General features: G+C 32.1%; 1 protein-coding gene across 1 annotated transcript; it reads right to left on the reverse strand.

Annotated features, from left to right (window-relative positions):
• Nucleotides 1-8,842: 8,842 nt before the first annotated feature.
• Nucleotides 8,843-20,352, reverse strand: LOC126776393 (alpha-soluble NSF attachment protein). Its single transcript, XM_050498885.1, has 6 exons — nt 20,133-20,352; nt 18,265-18,461; nt 12,463-12,542; nt 12,039-12,224; nt 11,107-11,280; nt 8,843-10,823 (listed from the first exon to the last, which is right to left on the reverse strand). Exons 1-6 carry the CDS (start codon nt 20,222-20,224, stop codon nt 10,674-10,676), a joined length of 879 nt encoding a protein of 292 aa, XP_050354842.1. The 5' UTR covers nt 20,225-20,352; the 3' UTR covers nt 8,843-10,673.
• Nucleotides 20,353-22,326: the final 1,974 nt, after the last annotated feature.

Below are 22,326 nucleotides of genomic sequence, written 5' to 3' on the forward strand. Positions count from 1 at the left end.
TATTATTATTATTATTAAATATAAAAACGTGTGTGTGTGAATATCAGAATGTCAGAATTAACTTTGTTTTCTGTTTATTTTTTACGAAGTGGGTAACATCTTTATTTATCATAACAACGGTCTCAATGGTAACAATAGCTAATTTATATAAGTGCGTCATAACGCCTAGTCATAAAATGTTTTCTTATGGCAAATTCTCAATAGGGGCACAGATTTTTGTTTTTTTGATTTCGTAAGTTGACAATATCTATCGTACTTAACGAAGGTTACGTCGAATGTTGAATTTACCATCCCATCATATGGGTACGTAGAGAAAGCATTTTTGTTCTGGAGCCTTCATTAGAAAATAATTTTTAAACATTCACAACCGGATAACTAGGTCAGACTAACGAAATCTTAGGGAGATTGGAATATTCCCCTGTGGAATATATTAGCTGGTGGATTAGATTCCCGACATCAAATGTTTGGTATTAGGCAACTAAAACCAGCTTATTATGTATATAATTTTATATAACATAAAGGACTATTGCCTGTATATATATATATATATATATATATATATATATATATTTGTTATTAATTATATATAATGGTTAAATTAAAATATAGTTATTCGAATATAACTCATAAATTCGCACTTAACGGAACGAAACAACGCAAAGAAATAAATACTCATATGGCACGTGCACGCAAATTTGTATAAAGTTCATGGACATGATTAACAAAATAAATATAATATTTACAAATATTTACAAATCAAAGTACCCTAATAATATTTATTTGAGAAGGTAACAGAACAGAATTACCTAAACAAAAACAAGATAACAGGTAAATAAGTTTCCATTAATTACTATTATAAGCAAGAAGCAGAAAAAAAAAACAATGGACAATTAAAACAAAGATTTAAATAATTAAACATCACAATTAAATGATCATTTATTCAAACACGTGGTAAAATATAGTGGAAACCATTGAATACATTTATAAATATAATAAAAAAATACGCTGAATTTCTCTGTCTGTATCTCCGCTAATTTCTTTTAAACTACGCATTGGATTTTGGTACGGTTTTCACTAATAAAAACAACATTAATCGTTTATATAAAAAGCGTTTTTCGCTTTAAATTTGTAATAAATTATAAACATAGGTACATTATTTGTTCAAGTCTGTCTCTTAGGGTGATGGTTGAATTCACCATGAAAAATATACCTGCATTATCGCGGGAAGTAGTTGTAAAATTTAATAAAAGCTCTAATAATTCATTTGTATGGTTTTAGTTACTAAGGATATATATTAATTTATTTATATAAACCTGTATAAAAATTTAAAAACGCCGTAGTATACATTTTTTTCTGCCTCGTTGGTTAGTAGCTTGATGAAAGGCCGCAGACCCGGAGGTCCTGGGTTCAATTCCCAGGTCGGACCAATAAAAAAAAAGTTATTGGGTTTTTCTATCAGAAAATTCTCAGAGCCTCGGAAAGCACACAAAGCCGTTGGTCCTGCGCCTGAACTCTTGCCGGTCGTGTCAGATTGCCGTCCCATCTGATTATGAGATTTAGGGAATAGAGAGTGCACCTGTGCTTGTACACACACTTGTGCACTATAATATCTCCTGCGTAGTTGACTAATCACTCTTGAAATTGGCCGCCGTGGCCGAAATTGGTCTGGAGGACATTATTATTATACTTTTTTTTTAACCAGAATGACTTTTCTTGCTTCCTACTTTGAAATCACAGACTTCCATACAACCATTTATCCCTTAGCTATACTTATCCGCAAGCGAAGCCGCTGGCAATAGCTAGTTAAATATATATTTAGTATATGTAGTATCGAAAAACAAAAGAAATGTGTATTATATATATTGTTCCATTTTATTTTAATCCGTAATATGTACAGTTTTTTTTAATCAGCTACTACTCTATAAACTTACAAAATATATTACAAGCGATTACAGATAGAGGTTTACCAGGTCCCTGTTACCAGGGAGCGCCGTGCATCTCCGACATACGTGCGTTCGCTGCAAATAACTCGATTCTATAGGCACGGAAATCGGCGCGCTTTACATACGTTATATACCTACGCGTGGGTACGTTTAACCAACTTCCAGCATAAGCTGAACCCTATTTAATACGATTGATAATATAGATCTGAGCTTAACTTACATTGGATATATCTAAATCTCTGAAACTGTCCAATTTTAACTTTTTTTTGTTTCTATAAACTTTCAATCATCGTCATTTTACAGACTATGCTTTATAATATATAAGGTAGCTGAAGTTTCAACCAATTCAACTGAAAAAGTTATTTAATAGCATTTTATTTCGAATAAATGTTCGATATGATTCTTTAAATTGAAATAACTTTTTAATTTATAAACCGATTAAAATAAAAACAATCAGTTATTAACATCCCTTATCAGTTATTAATTTGATTTTTTTAAGAGTCTAACTTGCTCTAATTTACTCAGTAGAATGGTATGAAATATTTAGTCGAAAACCAGTATACACGACGTCCAGAGTTCATTGATTTTCCAAAAAATATACTAATTCACAAAAAAAATTTTCCACAGCTGAGCTGTAATTAACGTTTGAATTTACCAATCAAATACCCCTATAATAGATATATACTACCTTAAATATGTTTTCAAACATTTTAGTTGTTGTAGCCACTTTAGACAAAATTAGCCTAAATGAATTAAAAAGCCTTTATGTATTATTATATTAATAACTTTATTCATGGGCACTTCGAAATATATTTAAGAGTTCTTATTTTTTCAAAAAATATACTAACACGAGATTTCAAATATGCCATTTGTGGCCTTTCTTTTTACGACGATATTTAAGTGGCTATAAAATTAATTAGAAATACAATGAAACTCATTCGAACAATTTATTTTTAATTATATTTTAGTATTATGCATTCGTTTATTTTTAATAAATACTCATTACAGATACCGAAAATAAGATTACAATGTTGTGGTTTATAATTATTTGTAAGTTTTATTTCATAATTGAAATTTTTTAAGGAGTTTTGGCATAACATAAAGTTTTTATATATTATGCTTATATTATACTTAGGTATTTATACTTGAATTTAATATTTGAGTAGCTTTAGTTATAAATATATGTATAAATATTAATCAAATTAATAACTAAATTTATTAAAATATTAAAATCAAGTATTGTTAACTTTAAAAACATTATTTTGTTTTTTGACGATACCTAATTATTATTCTTTGTTATATGTCGTTGACAATATTTAAAATATCAAATTGTAGTCGGTACAAAATTATACTATATTTCAATTTATTTTGAAAATTAAGAAACAATCCCCACTAATATTATAAATGCGAATGTGAGTTTGTTTGTTACGCTTTAACGCCTTAACCACTAAACCGATTTTAAAAATTCTTTTAAAAAAAACAATGAAAAGCTACATTATCAGCGAGTCACATAGGCTACATCTTGTCCCCGTTTATAATATAAATAGATATTAAACTAAAAACAGTAGTGCTATTCTAAAAAAACTTAATCCGTATCTCACGCGTGAAATTCTGAATATCGACTTATGGTTAGGGATATGGCAAGCCTTTTGATATATGATCTGCTCGTGTTTTATATAGATAGCGATAACATTTCAAAGCAATACGTCGGACGTAGTTGTGAAAATGTAATAAAAGCTCTAATAACTCATTTGCATAGTTTTAGTTGCTAAGGATAGATGCCCAAATCGTCGCGTTTAGACTGTAGAGTCTAAATCACTACTTACTACCACTCACTTAGGACTATCAGGTGGAGTGGAGTTATTTGCTTTCCAGGAAAATATAAAAGAAAAAAAATTGCTGATAATTTGCTCACTGATTTTGAGCTGTACAAACTTAGGCCCTGAACATTTGAAATCTGTTTTTGGAATTACTTTTATCGATTGTATATCAAACATTAGATATTTATTTTCGTTGATATTTTAAGAGGTAGAATTTTTATTTAATACTATCCTCCAATCGCTAGCGCAATGCAAGCGATTTTCCCAAATATATTCAAATGGTCAATATTCTTTGCAATATCAGATGATGTCTGTTTCATCGATTTTCTTTCTTTTTATAAGTAAAGCTGCGTATAAATTATGCGAGCCTATGTTCGACCTCAGTAGACATAATTATGTAGATATGAATTTCGTAGATAGCGGCTGCCGCGCGCGGCAAGCGATCCAAGCTAAACGGCCTGCGGCGGATAATCATCCCAAACTCATATAATTGTATTAGTAGACAATGACCGGATCACCCAGCGGCATATCCGAGCGCGGCAATGTTCGAGCTGCCGCGCGCCGCGACCCCATTTCCATAGCACGCGGCGCCGTTTGTGTTTGCCGCGCCTGTTGTGAATATCCATCTAAGAGGCAGACATAAACAAATTATATATCTTATCTACCTTTTTAATAAGTGGTGGAAAATGTCAACGCAGAGGATACGTACTGGCCGACCACTTTTGTGTATATTAAACGAGAAAATTAAATTTGCCAGCTGTGCATATAATTTTTTTTTTTAAATCGGCCTTTTGAGAAGGATTCTGAATATCAGCGTCAAAGGCGTGACGCAAATAATTTACTAGTCCCATTTCTTTTTACAAATTCAAGGCACTGACAATTAACAATGCAGCGCTACCATGTTAGCAGACGCGGCCTTTAATTTTTTATGGCACTATTATCACTATTAATAATGCCTGCTACATGAGTAAATCATATAGTCATTTTGTATACCCTCCTCCTATTCATTACGATGATACACTGTAATTATTATTGTCTGTTACGCATATTATACAACTTTCTAACTTTTCACTATAATGTTCTATCTATGTGGTGTTTTCTTACAGAATAGCTCATACATAATATTGATTATTAGTTTTTAAAGACATTTATAACTTTTTATATAGACAATTATACATTTAAGATTTCAAAATCAGTTATTAAGTAATTATGTTTAGTGTTGCCAGGAATGTCAACCGCATACACCGTAAAACTACAAGGCAGAGTTGAGATGGGAGAAAAGGTTTCAAACTTCTTGAAAATGCTTTACAGTCAAATTTCTGAAGACAATAAAAACGTAAATCCGGACAATTATGATTTGAACAATGATAAACAAACATCAAGAGATTTAGAAATTCCTTTAATTAAAGAAATCATGAGTAAAAATGTGATCACACATGTTTACGGGAAGCATAATAAAAAAGATGAAATATATAAAAATGTCAATAATATAAAATTATGAAGTTATTCATTAAAAAGTATTTAAGTAACAATATGAATTTAATAAAATATAAATGTAAAGTTTAGTTTTTAAGGGAATATTTAAATTAAATCGAAAATGTATTTCACTGCGTTATTTCAATTAAATTATATGCTCAAAATAAAAAAAATACATTTTTGTATTCCATTTTCATAATTAGAACATTAATTTTGCAAGGACTAATACTTGTGAATATCTCGCATCTGGTGCGACCTTTTTTTTAACGTACTTTGATGGTACTGATCCTAAAATCTTCACGGAAGTTCAAACAATATCTGTAGGTACTTATAATTGCAACTGAATCGAATTAACGATGCGTGAACTCGAAGAATACATTCCTATGTTCTAATAATAATAAAGCGCACACCAATTACGCACACGAAAATATCACAAACAAAGAATAAGATTTAGTGATCCATATTTACCTCGTAATTACCAGAGAAGAGTAAGAGTGTGTGTGGCATTTCTCAAGGCAATGTGCAGGAGAGTGTGTGTACAAACACAGGTGCTCTCTATTTCTTCACGATACGATAAAATGGTTCACGTTCTTTCCGAGGCACTGGATTGTAAACACTGCCAACTGCTTCCAAGCTCGGGTCCGCTATAAAATAAATATATTTTATATGTAAATATATGACCTAATCACTATCAAAATGTAAGTACCTACCTACTACAAACAAAAAGTAATCTATTTAAAATAATTGTGCTTTTATTAAATTCATATATTTTATATTTTATGATTTTAATTGTGTTACAGGATAAAATCCAATATGAAAAATTCATGACACTTAACAATTATTTGGCAGAATATTCGCATCATATTTTAAATTCACGAAACGCAGTATAAGAATTATTGTTTAATTTGTTATGTTACGTCATATTTCATGGTATATAATATAAAATAATTAATTAAGGCCTGTTCGTGGAACATAATATAGCATATCTACGAGCATACCCACGTCCTGCTATTGGAATATTACTGTTTGTTCAAATAAGCACCCTTAAACTTCAAAGTAAACCCTTCAGATGTGGTGAAGTCTAGCAGATATTTTGAAAACTGTTTACCGCTGATGGAAGATGTCTGTGTGTGTGTTTAAATAGGGCTCTGAATGGTTTAGGTGATACATTTATTTCGCCCGTACGATGTCAGGACAGGCAGCCAGTGTATATCTATATAATAGCTATAATCTTTATTATTATATTATAAAGGAATAAAATGAAACGCCCGAGGTCAACACTTATTTTTATATATTTAAATTACGGCTATTTTAATTAATATTTTTTGAGGACAGGGAAGTGATATGTTGCGCTGTAAATAAAAAAATAACTTTAAACATGCACAAAATTGTATAATAAATAATTACACCTGCATTTACTTAACAATAAATATTTTATGCTTCGACTGAAAACAGTTATTAAATACATACTATGATATCCACGTTATTTTATTGACGGCATTGTTTTATTATTGTTTATTTAGATATAATGAATTAAAAATCTATCTTATCAGTTCTTAGTTCCAGATTTAGTTAAATATCCGCTCAAAATATTTTTTATTGTATATTTTTCAAACAAGCTAATACCCGGCATTTGTTGCAATGACTCCTTATTTTATTTGTTGGTTGGTACTACGTACCAAAATATTCTGGCACCTTCAATAAGAGTCAGCAAAATGACTGAAAATTTAATAACTGAAAACGCCGAATGGGACAATAAATGATTTGTTTTATTTCATAACCACAATGGACTTCTGGCGAGCAGCGTATTGTTGTGTTCGTTCCGTCGATACTGTATATCAAAACAGATCACGATTAGTTTTTCATTTTGGCGGATTTAAGCTATTTAATTGTAGTGCATGCTAATTGTGCGTGCAATTAATTTAATAAATATATTCATATAAAGATACAGTAAATGTCCCACTGCTGGGCTAAGGCCTCCTCTCCCTTTTTGAGGAGAAGGTATGGAGCTTATTCCACCACGCTGCTGCATTGCGGGTTGGTGGAATACACATGTGGCAGAATTTCAGTGAAATTAGACACATGCAGGTTTCCTCACGATGTTTTCCTTCACCGTATAGCACGAGATGAATTATAATCACAAATTAAGCACATGAAAAGTCAGTGTTGCTTGCCAGGGTTTGAACCCACGATCATCGGTTAAGATTCAAGCGTTCTTACCACTGGGCCATATAATGATGAGGAATCATTAATTATTTAATTGCATATATTCATTGCATTAATTGTTATAAATAATTCATTATTGAATTGCATATATCCGTTAAGCTAATAATAAATTAAAACTAAAATTGTATGTTTAATGACAAAAAAATTATGTAACTCTAAGATACGATGCGACGTTCAAAGATATCTCATGAAAAACCGTCGACCGACTGCGGATACTCTACTATGAATATGTGGTTGCGTGGCTAGGCGTGGTTATAAAGCAGCAATTCGCGAAGTATTATCTCGAAAAGCTCTTAAGACTGTTGGTCCAGCGCCTGAACTCTTTTTCGGTGGTGTCGTATTTGCCGTCACATCGGATTATGAGAGAGAAGGAATATATAGTATTATAGGAATATATAGAATATTTTACATATAGACTCTCTCTCACTTATATCAATTTGTATATTTGTCTCCCTCCCGTTTTATTTATGGGAATGTCGGCGATACCCACTTCGTAACTTCGGAGTACGTCACGGGATCGTTGCGCATTGTAGTGCTACCGTGACAGGTACCTAGGACTCGAGCAAGATTAGGATATATGTATATAAGTTATATTTTCAAACTGCTTTCCATCTAAAACTCGTACAAACACGACAGGCATTTGTAAAATTAAATTTTATCTAAGGACGATTTTTTGTTTGGAGCTTATTCCACTACGCTGCTCCAATGCGGGTTGGACACATGTAGGTTACCTCACGGTGTTTGGCATAAGCTCCAAACCTTCTTCTCAAAAGGGAGAGGAGGCCTTAGCCCAGCATTGGGACATTAACAGGCTGTTATGTTAAGGAAGATTTCCCCATGAAATTAAAATCTACATACTGATCTATTGTAATTTTTGAATTAATAATATGTATTTTTAAATTAATAATGCAATAGAATGTGATAAAAACAATATATTTAGATGAATTATTATTTATTTAATATTACATACAGAAGAAAGAGGACGAAAGGGATATTATTTAAATGGGAGGAAATATTATTTAAATGGGAAATTGTCAGATTTCTGACGGCAATCTCGTCTCCAATCATTTGAGCGTGACAATATCATTAAATGATTGGATTTGAATTTTAACGTCTTAAAATCTGACAAAGTCTAAGCCGTCTCTGAATTTTTGGATAGTTAAATCGTTAACATTTAATAATTTTTAACGCAAAGAAAAAAAAAACAAACCAATTAAGTATTAACAAGGTTTAATTGAACTTAAAAATGTACATTTGGTAAAGTACGATTGATTATCTTTGTTAACAGTTTATATTTAAATGAGACCATAGATTATTATAGATTAGTTGGATATGTCTATGAAAAGAGGCGCTCCACTGAGGCATTGAAATAAAAAATAAATAAACAAAAATATTTTATTATTAACGAAACGCGTATTTAATAATAAAAATTAACATACATATTTACAATAACAAAATATAAATACCAATAGAACCATACAAAGGACATACACATGAGACTAGGCCACAAATGTATTAAGGTACATTGTTAATATTAAATTTTGTAATTAAAAAGATAAATAACATCAAGTAATTTTTTTAATAGTGCATAATATTTCAAATCTTTTCCTCATATGCATATGCACGAAATATCCTCAGGGTTTTTTTTATTTATATATGTAGTATTGATTATCATATTCGAAACATTATTTTTAAACTGCCTACCTTAATAACTTTAAAGAAAAACTGCAAATATCATATAAAATTCCCACTATAAAGCTATAATTTTTAAGTGTAGCAACACTTAATAGTAAATACTCAGCTATTTAAATCCGTAATAACTTCCATTGCGTTTAAATTGTTTTAAATCGGTAAATATTCGTAACTAGCATTGCAATTTATCATCTAATGTACTTATATATATGGAATAGTTTGCGGTGCATCGCTTATAACACGAATCTTAAAAAAAACTTCTCGACTTAACCACTACTTAACTATCGATACTAAGATTTATCGCACCATCGGCCAAAGGAACCAACAGCCGAGATGTTATTCCATTACGTCACAATCAACCACTTTATTTATATATTTTCGATGTTTTACGAACATTTACGACTTGCTCTTACCACTCTTAAACACGATTTTAATAGTAGAACACCAAAATAAAATTAATTTGACAATAGATTTATTAGTGTTGCAATTACTAAAAATCTTTTATCTCCACAACAAGTTTACAACATCAAAAATTCATAAATAATATTTTTCTAATCTAGAAAAAAAAAAAAAATGTTATTAATTTACATTCAGGCATATTATTTGGAAATTGAGAAAGCAAGTAATCTATCAGACTAATATAAACGATTGGTATTTTTAACAACATTTATATAATATCGACAAATAATAATTTAATTAGAGCAGAAGTAAAAACAGTTTCTTATAGGTACTAAATCTCAAAATGTACATTCCAAAGCATTGTAGACGTTTGATTTAATTAAATTGTTTGTACAATAATTGAGAAGTGCTTCTTAGTCTACTTGAAGTATTTATCAATTTTGGGCTTATTCCTCTGACCGCTGGTGTAACCTAACTTATACAATCAAATATAATGGATAGGCAATAAATATGCTACAAGATTTAAGAGAAAATAATTATCCACGCCGTCTCTACATTACTTTGAGCTTGTTCCATTAGTATCGTATTTATTCAATGCCTAATTTACTAAACGAGTAATATCCCTCGAAATATCGACCTTATTGCTTGAATATAAAGTCGAAATAGTATATTATTACATTTTCAATATGAATCAATACTTATACTAATAGCAAAATTTTTGAGGGAAAACATTTTTTTTTTTTAAATATTCTAAAGGCATTGATTCTAATTTATTAGCTCCCAAAACAGGTATGCAATCTGTAACATTTAATCTACACATTAGTATATTTTTCATTACATAATGTAACATTTCAAAAGTTGTACATTTGAATACTACAATTCATTTTTATCTACAGTCGAAAGAATTGGTACTACTTTTTTTTGTACACTATGTATATGGATGTTATTTATATATTTTTTTTTAATAAATTTATAAATAGTCACTACAAAATGTCCAGCCAAATTTATGACCACAGATAAAATTATTACAAAGACACAACTAATATGTAGATTAATACTGTCGTTACCATCCACAGATAAATAACTCACTCGAGACGGGTGGTAAGTTGAATGTAATTCAACGAAGGTCCGGGTTGTCGTTGATTTGTTTCTTAATGCGCACGAGCATCGTCGTGTACCATTGGTCGAGGCGAGATATACTGTCGTAAGTTTTAACCGCTTCGGTAAATGCGTCTATGTTTTGGTCTTCGAGGTGCTCAATCAGCTCCTGAAATTTAAATGTAATAATAAATGTTTATTAGCTAACATTTGGACGAGTATGTATAAACAAAATCGTTAATACATTAACCATTTGAAAAATATATGTCGGCTTATTTTTGTGTGTAATTTTTGTTACATATTATAAAATATATATAATATATGTTGCAATATTACAAGACTCTGACTCGTAATAACTGCAACGCTGAAGCCTGTGTAGCGTAGGCATATATCGTGAAATCGTCTGCACCTCCAGAGCGGCAAACTTAAAATGTTCGCCAGCGGGTGCGTACCTTGACGAGCTTGCACTCCCGCGTGTCGCCGAAGGCGGGGTACAGGCCGCAGTACTTGTCGAGCGCGTGCTGCGCGTTGAGCAGGTCGACGCACAGGTGGCACAGCGCGGCGCGGAACATGTACTCCTTGGCGCTGTACTTCAGCAGGCTGTTGTCGAGCGACGACTTCGCTATCTGGAACCAAGTTTTCGTTGAGTATTTCCTTTTTAGTGGAAAAAACGAAACGGATTTTTTTTATAGAATAGGAAGGCCGACGAGCATTTTTTTATGCACCGGGAGGGCAAATGACTATACTCCACCTGATGGTAAGTGGTAGTAGAGTCCAAACGCGACGACGGTCAGTCGGGCCAGGCCAGCTAGAGTCGGGAAGAATGTTCTGTACTAGCCGCCCCCGCCTTACCGGCCCGCAAGATGCCTCTTTACGCCTCGTTTGAAGGAACCCGGGTTGTAAGAGATTGGCATTGTAGGAAATGTTAACCATCGCTTACATCACCAATGCGCCACCAACCTTGGGAACTAAGATGTTATGTTCTTGTGCCTATAATTACACTGGCTCACTCACCCTTTAAACCGGAACACAACAATACCAAGTACTGAAATGGCAACATCTGACGATTAGTAGTCGCCTTTTTATACAACAATGCCTATTGTTGCTGAGAATAACTACTATAGCTATTTTCCCCTCCAGTTAACCGTTGAGCTTCTGTTTGGACGCTAGAATGCGGCAACTTACTCAAGGCAGCCCGTAGAACTACCGTTAAATTACTGTCATTTAAACTCGAAAATTTATGTAACTTAAGATTTTATACCATTTCTACTTCTAATTTATTCGTTCAACCTTGAAAGCAGAATGCTGAAATACAAAGTATTAATGTTTGCCGTTAATATAACTGCTTAGTAGGTGGTGGTGTCGATGTATCCGAAGAGCTTACTTGTTCATATATCTGAATGGCTTTGTCATAGTGCTCCAGCTGAGCAGCGTACTGCGCCAGCTTCAGCATGCACTTATTAGCGGAGGAAGTGGACTCCTCGCCACGGAAGTAGTCCGCTGCCTGCTCGTAGTGCTGCATCGCACGAGCTAGATCGACGCACTCTGTCTCATACAACTCAGCTATATTCTGAAATAAAACATAATAATATATTTTTAAAATTATTAAAATGAAAAATCTTTTGTCTGCAATGAGATAAACTTCAAGTTCAGAATTGAGTGCAAAGTACATGTAGCGTTTTTGATTGAAGCGTGTCTGACGCACAATATTAATAAGATTAAATTTAGTAATACCACAAACTATAAAGCAAGATCGTATTGCACCAAATAAATTCTACTGTTTTATATAACAGTTATTAACATAATACCTGATGCTGTTTCGCGGCTACAGTAAACCGACCCATGTCGGTGTAGATTTCAATCGCTTTCAGTAAGCACGAGACAGCCTCTGTAATGGAAAAAGAACGTTGATTAAAATATTAAATCATTCAAATCTATTAAAGTAAGAAACAGTTTGTATTTGTCCCAAAGATGGGCAATGGACTCTTTTTCTCTTTCACACTTTTACACTTGGAGACTTGAATAAATAACATAAATAATATCATCATAACTTTTATAACCTGTAAAAGTTTTGATATTTAATCACACGCAATAAATCTAACCTGTAGAATCTACTACATAGTAAGTAAGTAAGTAACAGCCTGTAATTGTCCCACTGCCGGGCTAAGGCCTCTTCTCCCTTTTTGAGGAGAAGGTTTGGAGCTTATTCCACCACGCTGCTGCAATGCGGGTTGGTGGAATACACATGTGGCAGAATTTCGATGAAATTAGACACATTCAGGTTTCCTCACGATGTTTTCCTTCACCGAAAAGCACGAGTTGAATTATAAACAGAAATTAAGCACATGAAAATTCAGAGGTGCTTGCCCGGGTTTGAACCTCACGCGTTCTTACCACTGGGCCATCTCGACTTACTTATCAGCTACTACATAATACAACAGCAATGACTTGTAATAATATAATAGGACACGTGGATATTATCGGAAATTCTTGCAGTCTAACATACAGTCAGCATTACAACTGCACTTTAGCTGCAAAATTGAATCAATTTCAGTGCGGCTGATATAGATGCATTGCTGTCAGGTCTAAGTCAGGTTCTAACAACGGTTGGCAGTTTAAATGCTGTTTAATTAAGTCATTTTTTTTTTCTAATTATGTCAATCGCACTAGAACTGCTTCAAACCTGCAATTTTGGTGTGCAGTTCTATAATGCAAAGTGTGTGTGTAGACACTATGTTCAAAGAAAGATTTGGGCAAGTACTACCACGGTAAAGCCTGCATATGCTAAAGGAATATCATCGTACATTCACCAAACTGGACCAGCATGGTTGCGTCTTTATCTATTCATATTTACAGATAAAAAAAACCTCCAGCAAAAGATTTTTTCCATAAGTCCTTTACAGGGTGTTTTTAATTAAAACAAATATAGTTTTTGTACCTAAACATCGTATTTAAATGATAACAAAGATTGCATAACTTTAATAATGATAAGGATACCATTTTTAAAACGACGTTACTATCAAAGTTAGCAACGATTATATCATATAATTAACCTTCATATATATTGCAACATCACTTTTCAGACTTGCTTCTTCAATTTGCAAGTTAACTTATCCATTAAAGTTGAAAATTAACATTACTTCAATTCAAATTTGTCTTCATATTGTACGTTGTATTCATATAAGAGTAAAGTTTTATATATGCTATTTATATATAACTTATTATATATGCTCACTAGACTGCTATACACTTTTTATATATGCTTACTAATATTATAAATACGAGATTGAGTGTGTTTGTCTATTTGTTATGTCTTCACGTCTACCAATTCTATCGTCATGAAATTGCGCATATATGTTATCAGAGATAGAAAAGAACATAGAAAATAATATGAAATTATTCGTTAAATCTTTTGATACCAGACAGTTTTTATTATGTAGATATACAAATAATTTAAAATAAAATGTAATATTGTACGCAAACTTCAGCCAATTTTAATAAATAAACTAAAATCATATTATATATGATTTAAATGGAAAAACATTATTATTTAAACATTATGGATATTACATATATATCTTGTTTATCCATTTCCATCCATAATTTTTTTATAAATAACCAAATAAAGATAAGACAGATAATAAAACGTATGTACATAAGAAGGTTGTTGGCTACGAGTTGAACAACCTTATAGTTTTTTGACTGATTGCCATTGAACATTGTGCCAAGAATATATGTTATATGTAGCGATGTACACACATTACTCATTATACTGTCATATATTATGTAATGCATTCAATTTGGAAAGTTTTACTGGTGACGTGAATGACATGACCACGCACAAGCAGCAATGGTTGTGCTAGATTTATGACAATCAATAAAAAAGTGTAACGCTTCTATATTTAATAAAAAAATTTTTTAATTTGACTTTGAATGACAGGCACAAGGAACGAACGCGGTCGGACTGTGTAACGAATACTTGATATTTCATTATAACAATGTTAACAAGTGAAAATCAATAACGTATTTTAATATTTGGGGGCCGAGGCCAAAAACAATGTCAATTAAATTAAATAAAAAATACGTACTATAATTATTGTTAATTAAGAGTAGTTCGGTAATTAATAATGAGTTACCGAACAGACGGACTCACACAAAGCCCTACCACTTAGTAAAAATACTCGATAATGGATTACATTATGTAGATGATTAAACGCATGAACGTGCAATTAGTGTTTTATAATTAAATAAAGTTAATTCAGTAATTCAATGTATAGCAAAGAGTAACTGATGAGTTTTCTTTTTTTCCGGTTCTTATCATCTACGTTCTGAGCAGTTCTAACGTGAAATTTCATTTTTTCTTGTAAAATGTCAAGTCTCAATTGGGTTCTTAAAACTCACTTTCAATAAGGTATTATTTGATTTAGATAAGTTATTGGGTTTTCTGTCAGAAAATTCTCAGTAGCCGCCCGGAGTCCGGAAGTTGGAATTGTGGACACTCCCGTGCCTCGGAAAGCACGTAAAGCCGTTGGCCCTGCGCCTGAACTCTTTCCGGTCGTGTCGGATTGCCGTCCCATCGGAGATAGGGAATCCCATTATGAGAGTTAGGGTATAGAGAGTGCACTTGTGTTTGCGCACACACTTGTGCACTATAATATCTCCTGCGCAGTTGACTAATCTCTCTTGAGATTGGCCGCCGTGGCCGAAATCGGTCTGGAGGACATTATTATTATTATTATTTTGATTTTAACAACACCTAAAGTGTTTATTATCTGTGTCTTGTTTACTTAAAAATTTACTTGTCATAGTGTAATGATGTGTCATTATAATGATGGGGAATCTTGGGAAGCATAAGTGCATTGTTACCTGCAACAGTTTTACAAGGTACAAATCGTAACCTGTTCCAAAATGTACCAAGGGCACGGACACAGTAGTTAGGTCACTAAGTGTTAAGCTATCATTGAAAATAAAATGTAGTGCATCCTGCTGTATATTAAGAATGAAAGGGAAAATGTGATTAGCCCAGACCCGACCCTTAATAGTATTAACGATATGAGATAATAAAGCTCGAAATGTCTACCATTAAGTTTATTTTGTCACCGCCCTGTTTATCTGTGCCTTGTTAAATGTATATTCGTTGTATTGTTTGTTCTCTTGTTACAACGTGTAATTATATCATTCTTCTGATAGGAAATCTTAAACTTGCGATAATTATATTATATATATATAAAATGTAAAATTCTGTATAAGCCCAATACTGCTGATCAAAGGCCTCCTCTCTTCTTGGACTGAAAGTTTTAGGCTAATTTATTTTTACCCTTTTCAGATGCAAATTTTACGATACACACGTGGCAGAGTTTCCTCCGACACATGCACGGCACATGTATCCTTAGGTTTTGCCTCACCGCCGAGCACGAGGTGAATTTTAAACACAAATCAAGCACACGAACCACTGGGCCATCTCGTTTATTAATTAATATACAAATGGATAAAGTTAATCAATTAACTCATCATCAACCCTACTCTTTTAACAGTAGATTTACAGTTTTTTTTAATTAGCGCCCTATTTTATATTATGCAAATATTACTTGACAAATAGACATAACTAAAGTTATGAATTAAGTCATGAATTGCATAAATATTCAAAGTCGCTCAGCGTGCTATGGAGCGAGCTATGCTCGGAGTATCTTTGAAGGATAAGATCAGAAATGAGACTATCCGGAAAAGAACCAGAGTCACCGACATAGCTTGCAAAATTAGCAGGCTGAAGTGGCAGTGGGCTGGTCACGTATGTCGTAGGACCGATGGCCGTTGGAGGAGACCGCGAATCGGCAAGCGCAGCGTAGGGCGCCCTCCAGCCAGGTGGACCGACCTTAAGAAGGTGGCGGGCACCAACTGGATGCGGAAGGCGGAGGACAGGGAGCTTTGGCGCACCTTGGGAGAGGCCTATGTTCAGCAGTGGACAACGATTGGCTGTTGATTGATTGATTGCATAAATATGTAAATAACTTTTTTTTATAACATAAGTCGCTACTGCCTAGATATTAGCGCCGTTAGAAATATTATCTATTTCTTGCATAACTAGAAATAAGATGTTATGTCCCTTGTGCCTGTAGTTATATTTTTTTCCTGGTTTTTTCCAAGGGTTGGCAGTACTGATTCAGTGGACTGACTTAGTGGACACTTTTTAAAAGCGACTTTCTAGTACGGAAATAATACAGCACATATTATTCTTGGTACCCTCCTATGTATGTTTGTATGTATATTATAGTCAGCAGATTGCCTCGCTAGTCTGGCGCCTAGTTTATAAGGCTGCAAGTATCGAGGTCCCGGCTCGGCATAATTGAAATTAATTAGGTTTTTCCACAACAAATTCTCAATAGCAGCCTGAAGTTTGAATGTTGGTATTGTTGTCATTATCGTTATTATTGCTTCGGAAAGGACGTAAAGTTCGTTCTGCGATTGAATCAGTTACAAGAAATGACAAAAAAAAACACCACAGTTTGGCAGTTTTAAAATAGACAAGTATTAAGTGTAATGCGTATATATTGAATAATTTTGATTTGATTTGGCTCTGACTGGTCGCGACGAACTGCAGTCCAACTTTGAGCACTAAGCAGCCCGACCTGAGTCAAAGGATTCGGGTTATGCTGTCTTATAAGTTGACCACAAGACCGATGAAGGAGGCAGTTTTTATAACAATACGTTATAAATCAAAAGGAAATATATAATTATTACATTTCTATTACTTAATTAATATCAGTAACCTTGCCATATAATAATTCACAAGTGGGTATTATTTTTCAATTTTATAGTTAATTTATGTGGAAAGCGTTTTTAAAATATTTATCTATCTAATATTTCCAATCAAGACGCGCAACGATTGACGCCGCATTCACACAAACATGGGTACTACACACAAATACATTCTTATCTATATAAGCATATAAGTGGTGCTTAGTGCATTAATTGACATGTAAATTCTCTATACACGAGGAACCTTCTTTTTATAATGTCTAACTGAAACATCTCAAGCAGAGAAATGAGGCAGCCAATAAATATTTAGGAGAAGGTGTTTGATATATAACATTATTACATAAGTACAGGCGTTTTGCAGTTTCACCATTTTTAAATTTAGACTATTGATGTGCAATACAAATACGTACAAGAGTGAATTTTACATTCTTGTCAACACTTAGGAACGCCTTATGTAACCAAATTAACTTAAATATATGTAAGGGTGGCAGTTATTTCTTAATTTTAAATAAATAATCATAATGATGTTTTGTTGTATGAGTGATGTTAATATTTAATCTCCATCAAAATGAAATAATATTTTTTATAGTAATAATTGATATTTATTCACTATATTAACTAAAAAAGAAAAATTTAATGATATTTAAACATATTTTCAGTAACAATATCTAAGAAGAGTCTTGATTAATACAGTTTTCAAACTAAAACATACCATACAATATTTCATTTGTTTAAAAGCTATGATACCAAAGACAAACATATAGAGAGATTTCAAATTTACATAACCCAGCTTTTGTGGTAGGGAGCTATAACAAATTATAAATATTTATTTTGTATCAAGAAACTGCACTTACCATTAGGATCACTCTTCTTGTAGCAGTTGGAGGCATCAACAAAGTTAGTGGCAGCGTCGTGACGTACACCAGCCTTTAGATGCAGCTGTGCTGCAGTGCAGAAGGCTTGACCGGCTTGTGGCCATTTCTTTGCCATTTTAAAGAGATTGGCTGCCCGGAGGTAGCAGTCTACAGCTTCTTCAAGTTTGGATGATCCTCTGGTAAATTCAAATAATAATTAGTTATATACATATACCTTAATTTTGTTTTGAATTTATCTATGAATAAATAAAAATGAAGTATACAAGTGCTCTGTAGGCCTTTTAAATAGCCACTATACAAATTTAAAATGAAGCTTTAGCTAATTCTATAAATGATTTCAATACATAATATATAGTTACACTATTGTTATGTTTATTCTCAGTTCTTCTTAATAATTAAATTATTTGCAATTAAATGTATATACCCTCCATAAAAATTAATGATTATTAGATATTAATTGACACACAATAACTGTAAATTCTCCTTTTTAATTTAGGAATTGACATTGTCTAAGTATAGGGTCATTTATAGTCTATGTACACCGTTGAGTAATGTCCTCCAGACAGATTTCTCCAATCTCAAGAGAGTTAAGCCAACGCAGGAGATATTATTGAGCACAAGTGTGTGCACAAACACAGGTGCACTCTCTATTCCCTAACTCTCATAATCCGATGAGACGGCAATCTGACACAACCGGAAAGAGTTCAGGCTCAGGACCAACGGCTTTACGTACTTTCCGAGGCACGGGAGTGTACACACTTCCAACTTCCAGACTCCGGGCTGCTACTGAATTTTCTGATAGATAAACCCAAAAACATTTTATTGGCCCGACCTGGGAATTGAACCCAGGACCTCCAGGTCTGTGGCCTTATATCAAGCCACTAGACCAACAAGGCAGTTACACACACAGTTCAGTAGTGTTTTTTTAAATATGTATTACATAAATGCCTTTAACATCAATGGGCACACAAAGAATAAAGCAGGGCTAATTTGTTTTTTTAATGTATTGACATAAGAAGAATCATCTGTTTAATTTATGTATGACTTTGTTCAATATTTTTAGTTTAGAATTTCGTGCAAATTATAAAATTAAGAGAGAATAAGAAAATATATAAATATATATTCTCAGATTGCACAATGGCTAATAATAGTATATTTAAATAAGATTACATATCAAATTAATTTACCATATAGGTTTATAAAACATTACCTAGGTGACTAATTTTATTTATTTTTATTAAATTGTTACCTAAGCTCTAATATGTTTTACAAAAAAAAAATTCAATACAAAATTTAGGACAAATTGTTAGAGCGGTTTCGAGATACCCGAAATAAATGTATTTAAAAGAATTCCTTTTAACGTTATAAGACATCAACTGAAGGATTATGGCTAATTTTGTATTTAAATAGAAAGCTACTTCACTATAGACAATGTAACAATTAATTTTTAAATGATATATTGGGTCGAATGGTACAGCAAAAGGTTTTGATTAATATCAAATCTTTGAAGAGAAGAGAAGAAATCTTTTACTAGAGAAATTTACTTTTAAGAAATTTAATACTACCAAATTTTGTAACACATTTCAGTTTAAGAAAAAAATATTTATCAAGGTTTGTACCTTAATTGTCGTTATTTTTTGCTGATACTTTTTTAGAACTGAAACCTGGCCATAATATTGACTCATTAACATTGTTACACTTTGATGACTTTGCAAAGTTTAGCAAACTTTTGCAAGTGCCTTAAGAAACAAAATACGGTAGTGGATTGGATTCTTAAAACAAAAACTAGAATATAATAATCAATAGAGCTCATATTAACAAAATAATAGGAAACTCATTGTTCTCACCCGAATAATGAACCGAGGAACGATTTCGACGAATTTAACTTTTTCTCCGCCTCCGCAATCAACTGCATCGCTTTTTGTTCATTGTCCCCCATTTTATGGCTTTTCACACCACTTATTACAAAAGTTTAACAATTCCTTGAACGAAATTAATAATATATTGACAAAATGTCGTCACTCCTCCCGACCGAAAAATCCCGTCGCTGTCATCGATTTGTGCAGTTTTGTTGCCATGTATAAAATGTATGCTTAAAATTAAGGCGCTCTTAAAAGGACTCATCTACATGCAACTATTCGTTGACGTAAAAATGCAAACATTTTGATAAATTACAGTACATACTACACACCGGCTACAAATTAAATTACGTGATTAGTCGTTAATAATTACAGTATGGTCCAGTATAATATTTCTCTATGGACTTTGAACTTGAAAGTTCAAAGATACATTTAAAATGTAATTATAATTTTCAATTTCGTGAGTTATCACTTATATTATTTTAGTAGAGCAAATTAACATATTCAAATCAAACAATTACATACGATAGAATACAGGAGAAAATAAATGGTATGAATTCTGTAATTATGATGAGTATTTTTACATATATTTTTTTCATTCTCGTCTGACTTTTATGTTTGTGGTGTTTTGTTATGATATATTGTATTCTTATTATTAGGTAATTAAAAATTGTATATACGAGTTTAGAGGTATATGTTTATATATGACTTTAATTCACTATCGATGCTTGGGATAAGATAGATTAAAGTATCATCCCTAGGTTTCTTCCGCGAAGTCTCTGTTTCAATTGCGTTACTTAGAACATCCTTGATTAGGAGGATCTAGAAGGCATTAGGATTAAGTATCTCGGTTTAGGTAAGGTGATGTACTTTTCAGTACCTCTGACGACGTGTATGAAAATTTTCATGATGTTTGGTTGAATACTTAAGACATGAAAGCGTTAATAACATACCAAAGTACCTTCGCGTTTATATTTGAATAAATATTCTATGGGTCGAGATAACGCAGCGACTGCATTAGCAAACTCTATTAGGAAGCATGATAAATAATAATATCCTGGGGCATTATAATACATAATATTTATGTACGACTGCAACTAATAGTTAATTAAGAATAGATACAGACTATAATATAATGTTATATATGGAAGGCAATTTCATTGAGTTAATTTTTTTTTTAATAAAAAAATATAATGTATAAAAAATAAATATTATGTTTTTTGCTGCTTCCCTTAAATATTCAGTTAGTATAGCGATTTGTAATTTCTACACGAGGACAAAATCATACCTTAATTAATGTAATCTAATTATATTTTTTTATGAACAATATAATAAATTATATAATTATAATCTAATTATATAATTTACTTATTGTATAATAAATCATGGTGATCGGCCAGTGTCCAAGTCGATTAAAATTAAACATATATACCAATGTGTCATTTTATATATAAGATATTGCCACCTCAGTCGCAAAAATTCGGATCAAAAGAAAAAAAAATGTTTGGATGCGATTTAAATACATACTTTCAATCATTAAACGATTCAAAATTTGAAACCGAATAATCTCATATAACATGTGTCATCTATTTTTACGTGACATTGGCAGAATATTTTGCGCTCAAATAGCGTATAGAAACACGCCAGAAAAGAGAAAAAAAAAACTTAACATGACTTTTTATATCTTAAATAGCGGATTTTTAGTTGAGGTTCTAAAAAGGTATAACAATAAAATTGCCAGTTTGTTTTTAATTTAGTGTATTATAATACATAATAAACAGCTTCTATTACGGTTCAACAACACACACATTTTAAGCTTTAGATGGATTGCTTTCTGTAAATAATAAATTGCGAATTTCTCACTTCAATACAATTTGTATCGAATAAAATAATAACAATATAAATTATTACATTCTTTTTCTAGTGAATTACATTAAATAATAATAAAAAAAATATTTTATGGTGAGTTTATTTATATAAATTTAATGGAAACGGACAAAAATTAGAAAACAATCCATTTTTAACAAAAATATATATCTCGTCTCTAAGGGTATATATACTTTGACTTATAAATATGGGATTATATGTTGGATAACTCTTGAATACATGGGTAACTCCACTTAGATAATTAGACAAATGTTCTTGGGAGTTCATTAACTTATCTAATTATCTTAGTTATAAT

The sequence above is a fragment of the Nymphalis io genome, chromosome 20, assembly GCF_905147045.1.
Source record: "Nymphalis io chromosome 20, ilAglIoxx1.1, whole genome shotgun sequence".
In the NCBI taxonomy this organism is placed as follows: domain Eukaryota; kingdom Metazoa; phylum Arthropoda; class Insecta; order Lepidoptera; family Nymphalidae; genus Nymphalis; species Nymphalis io.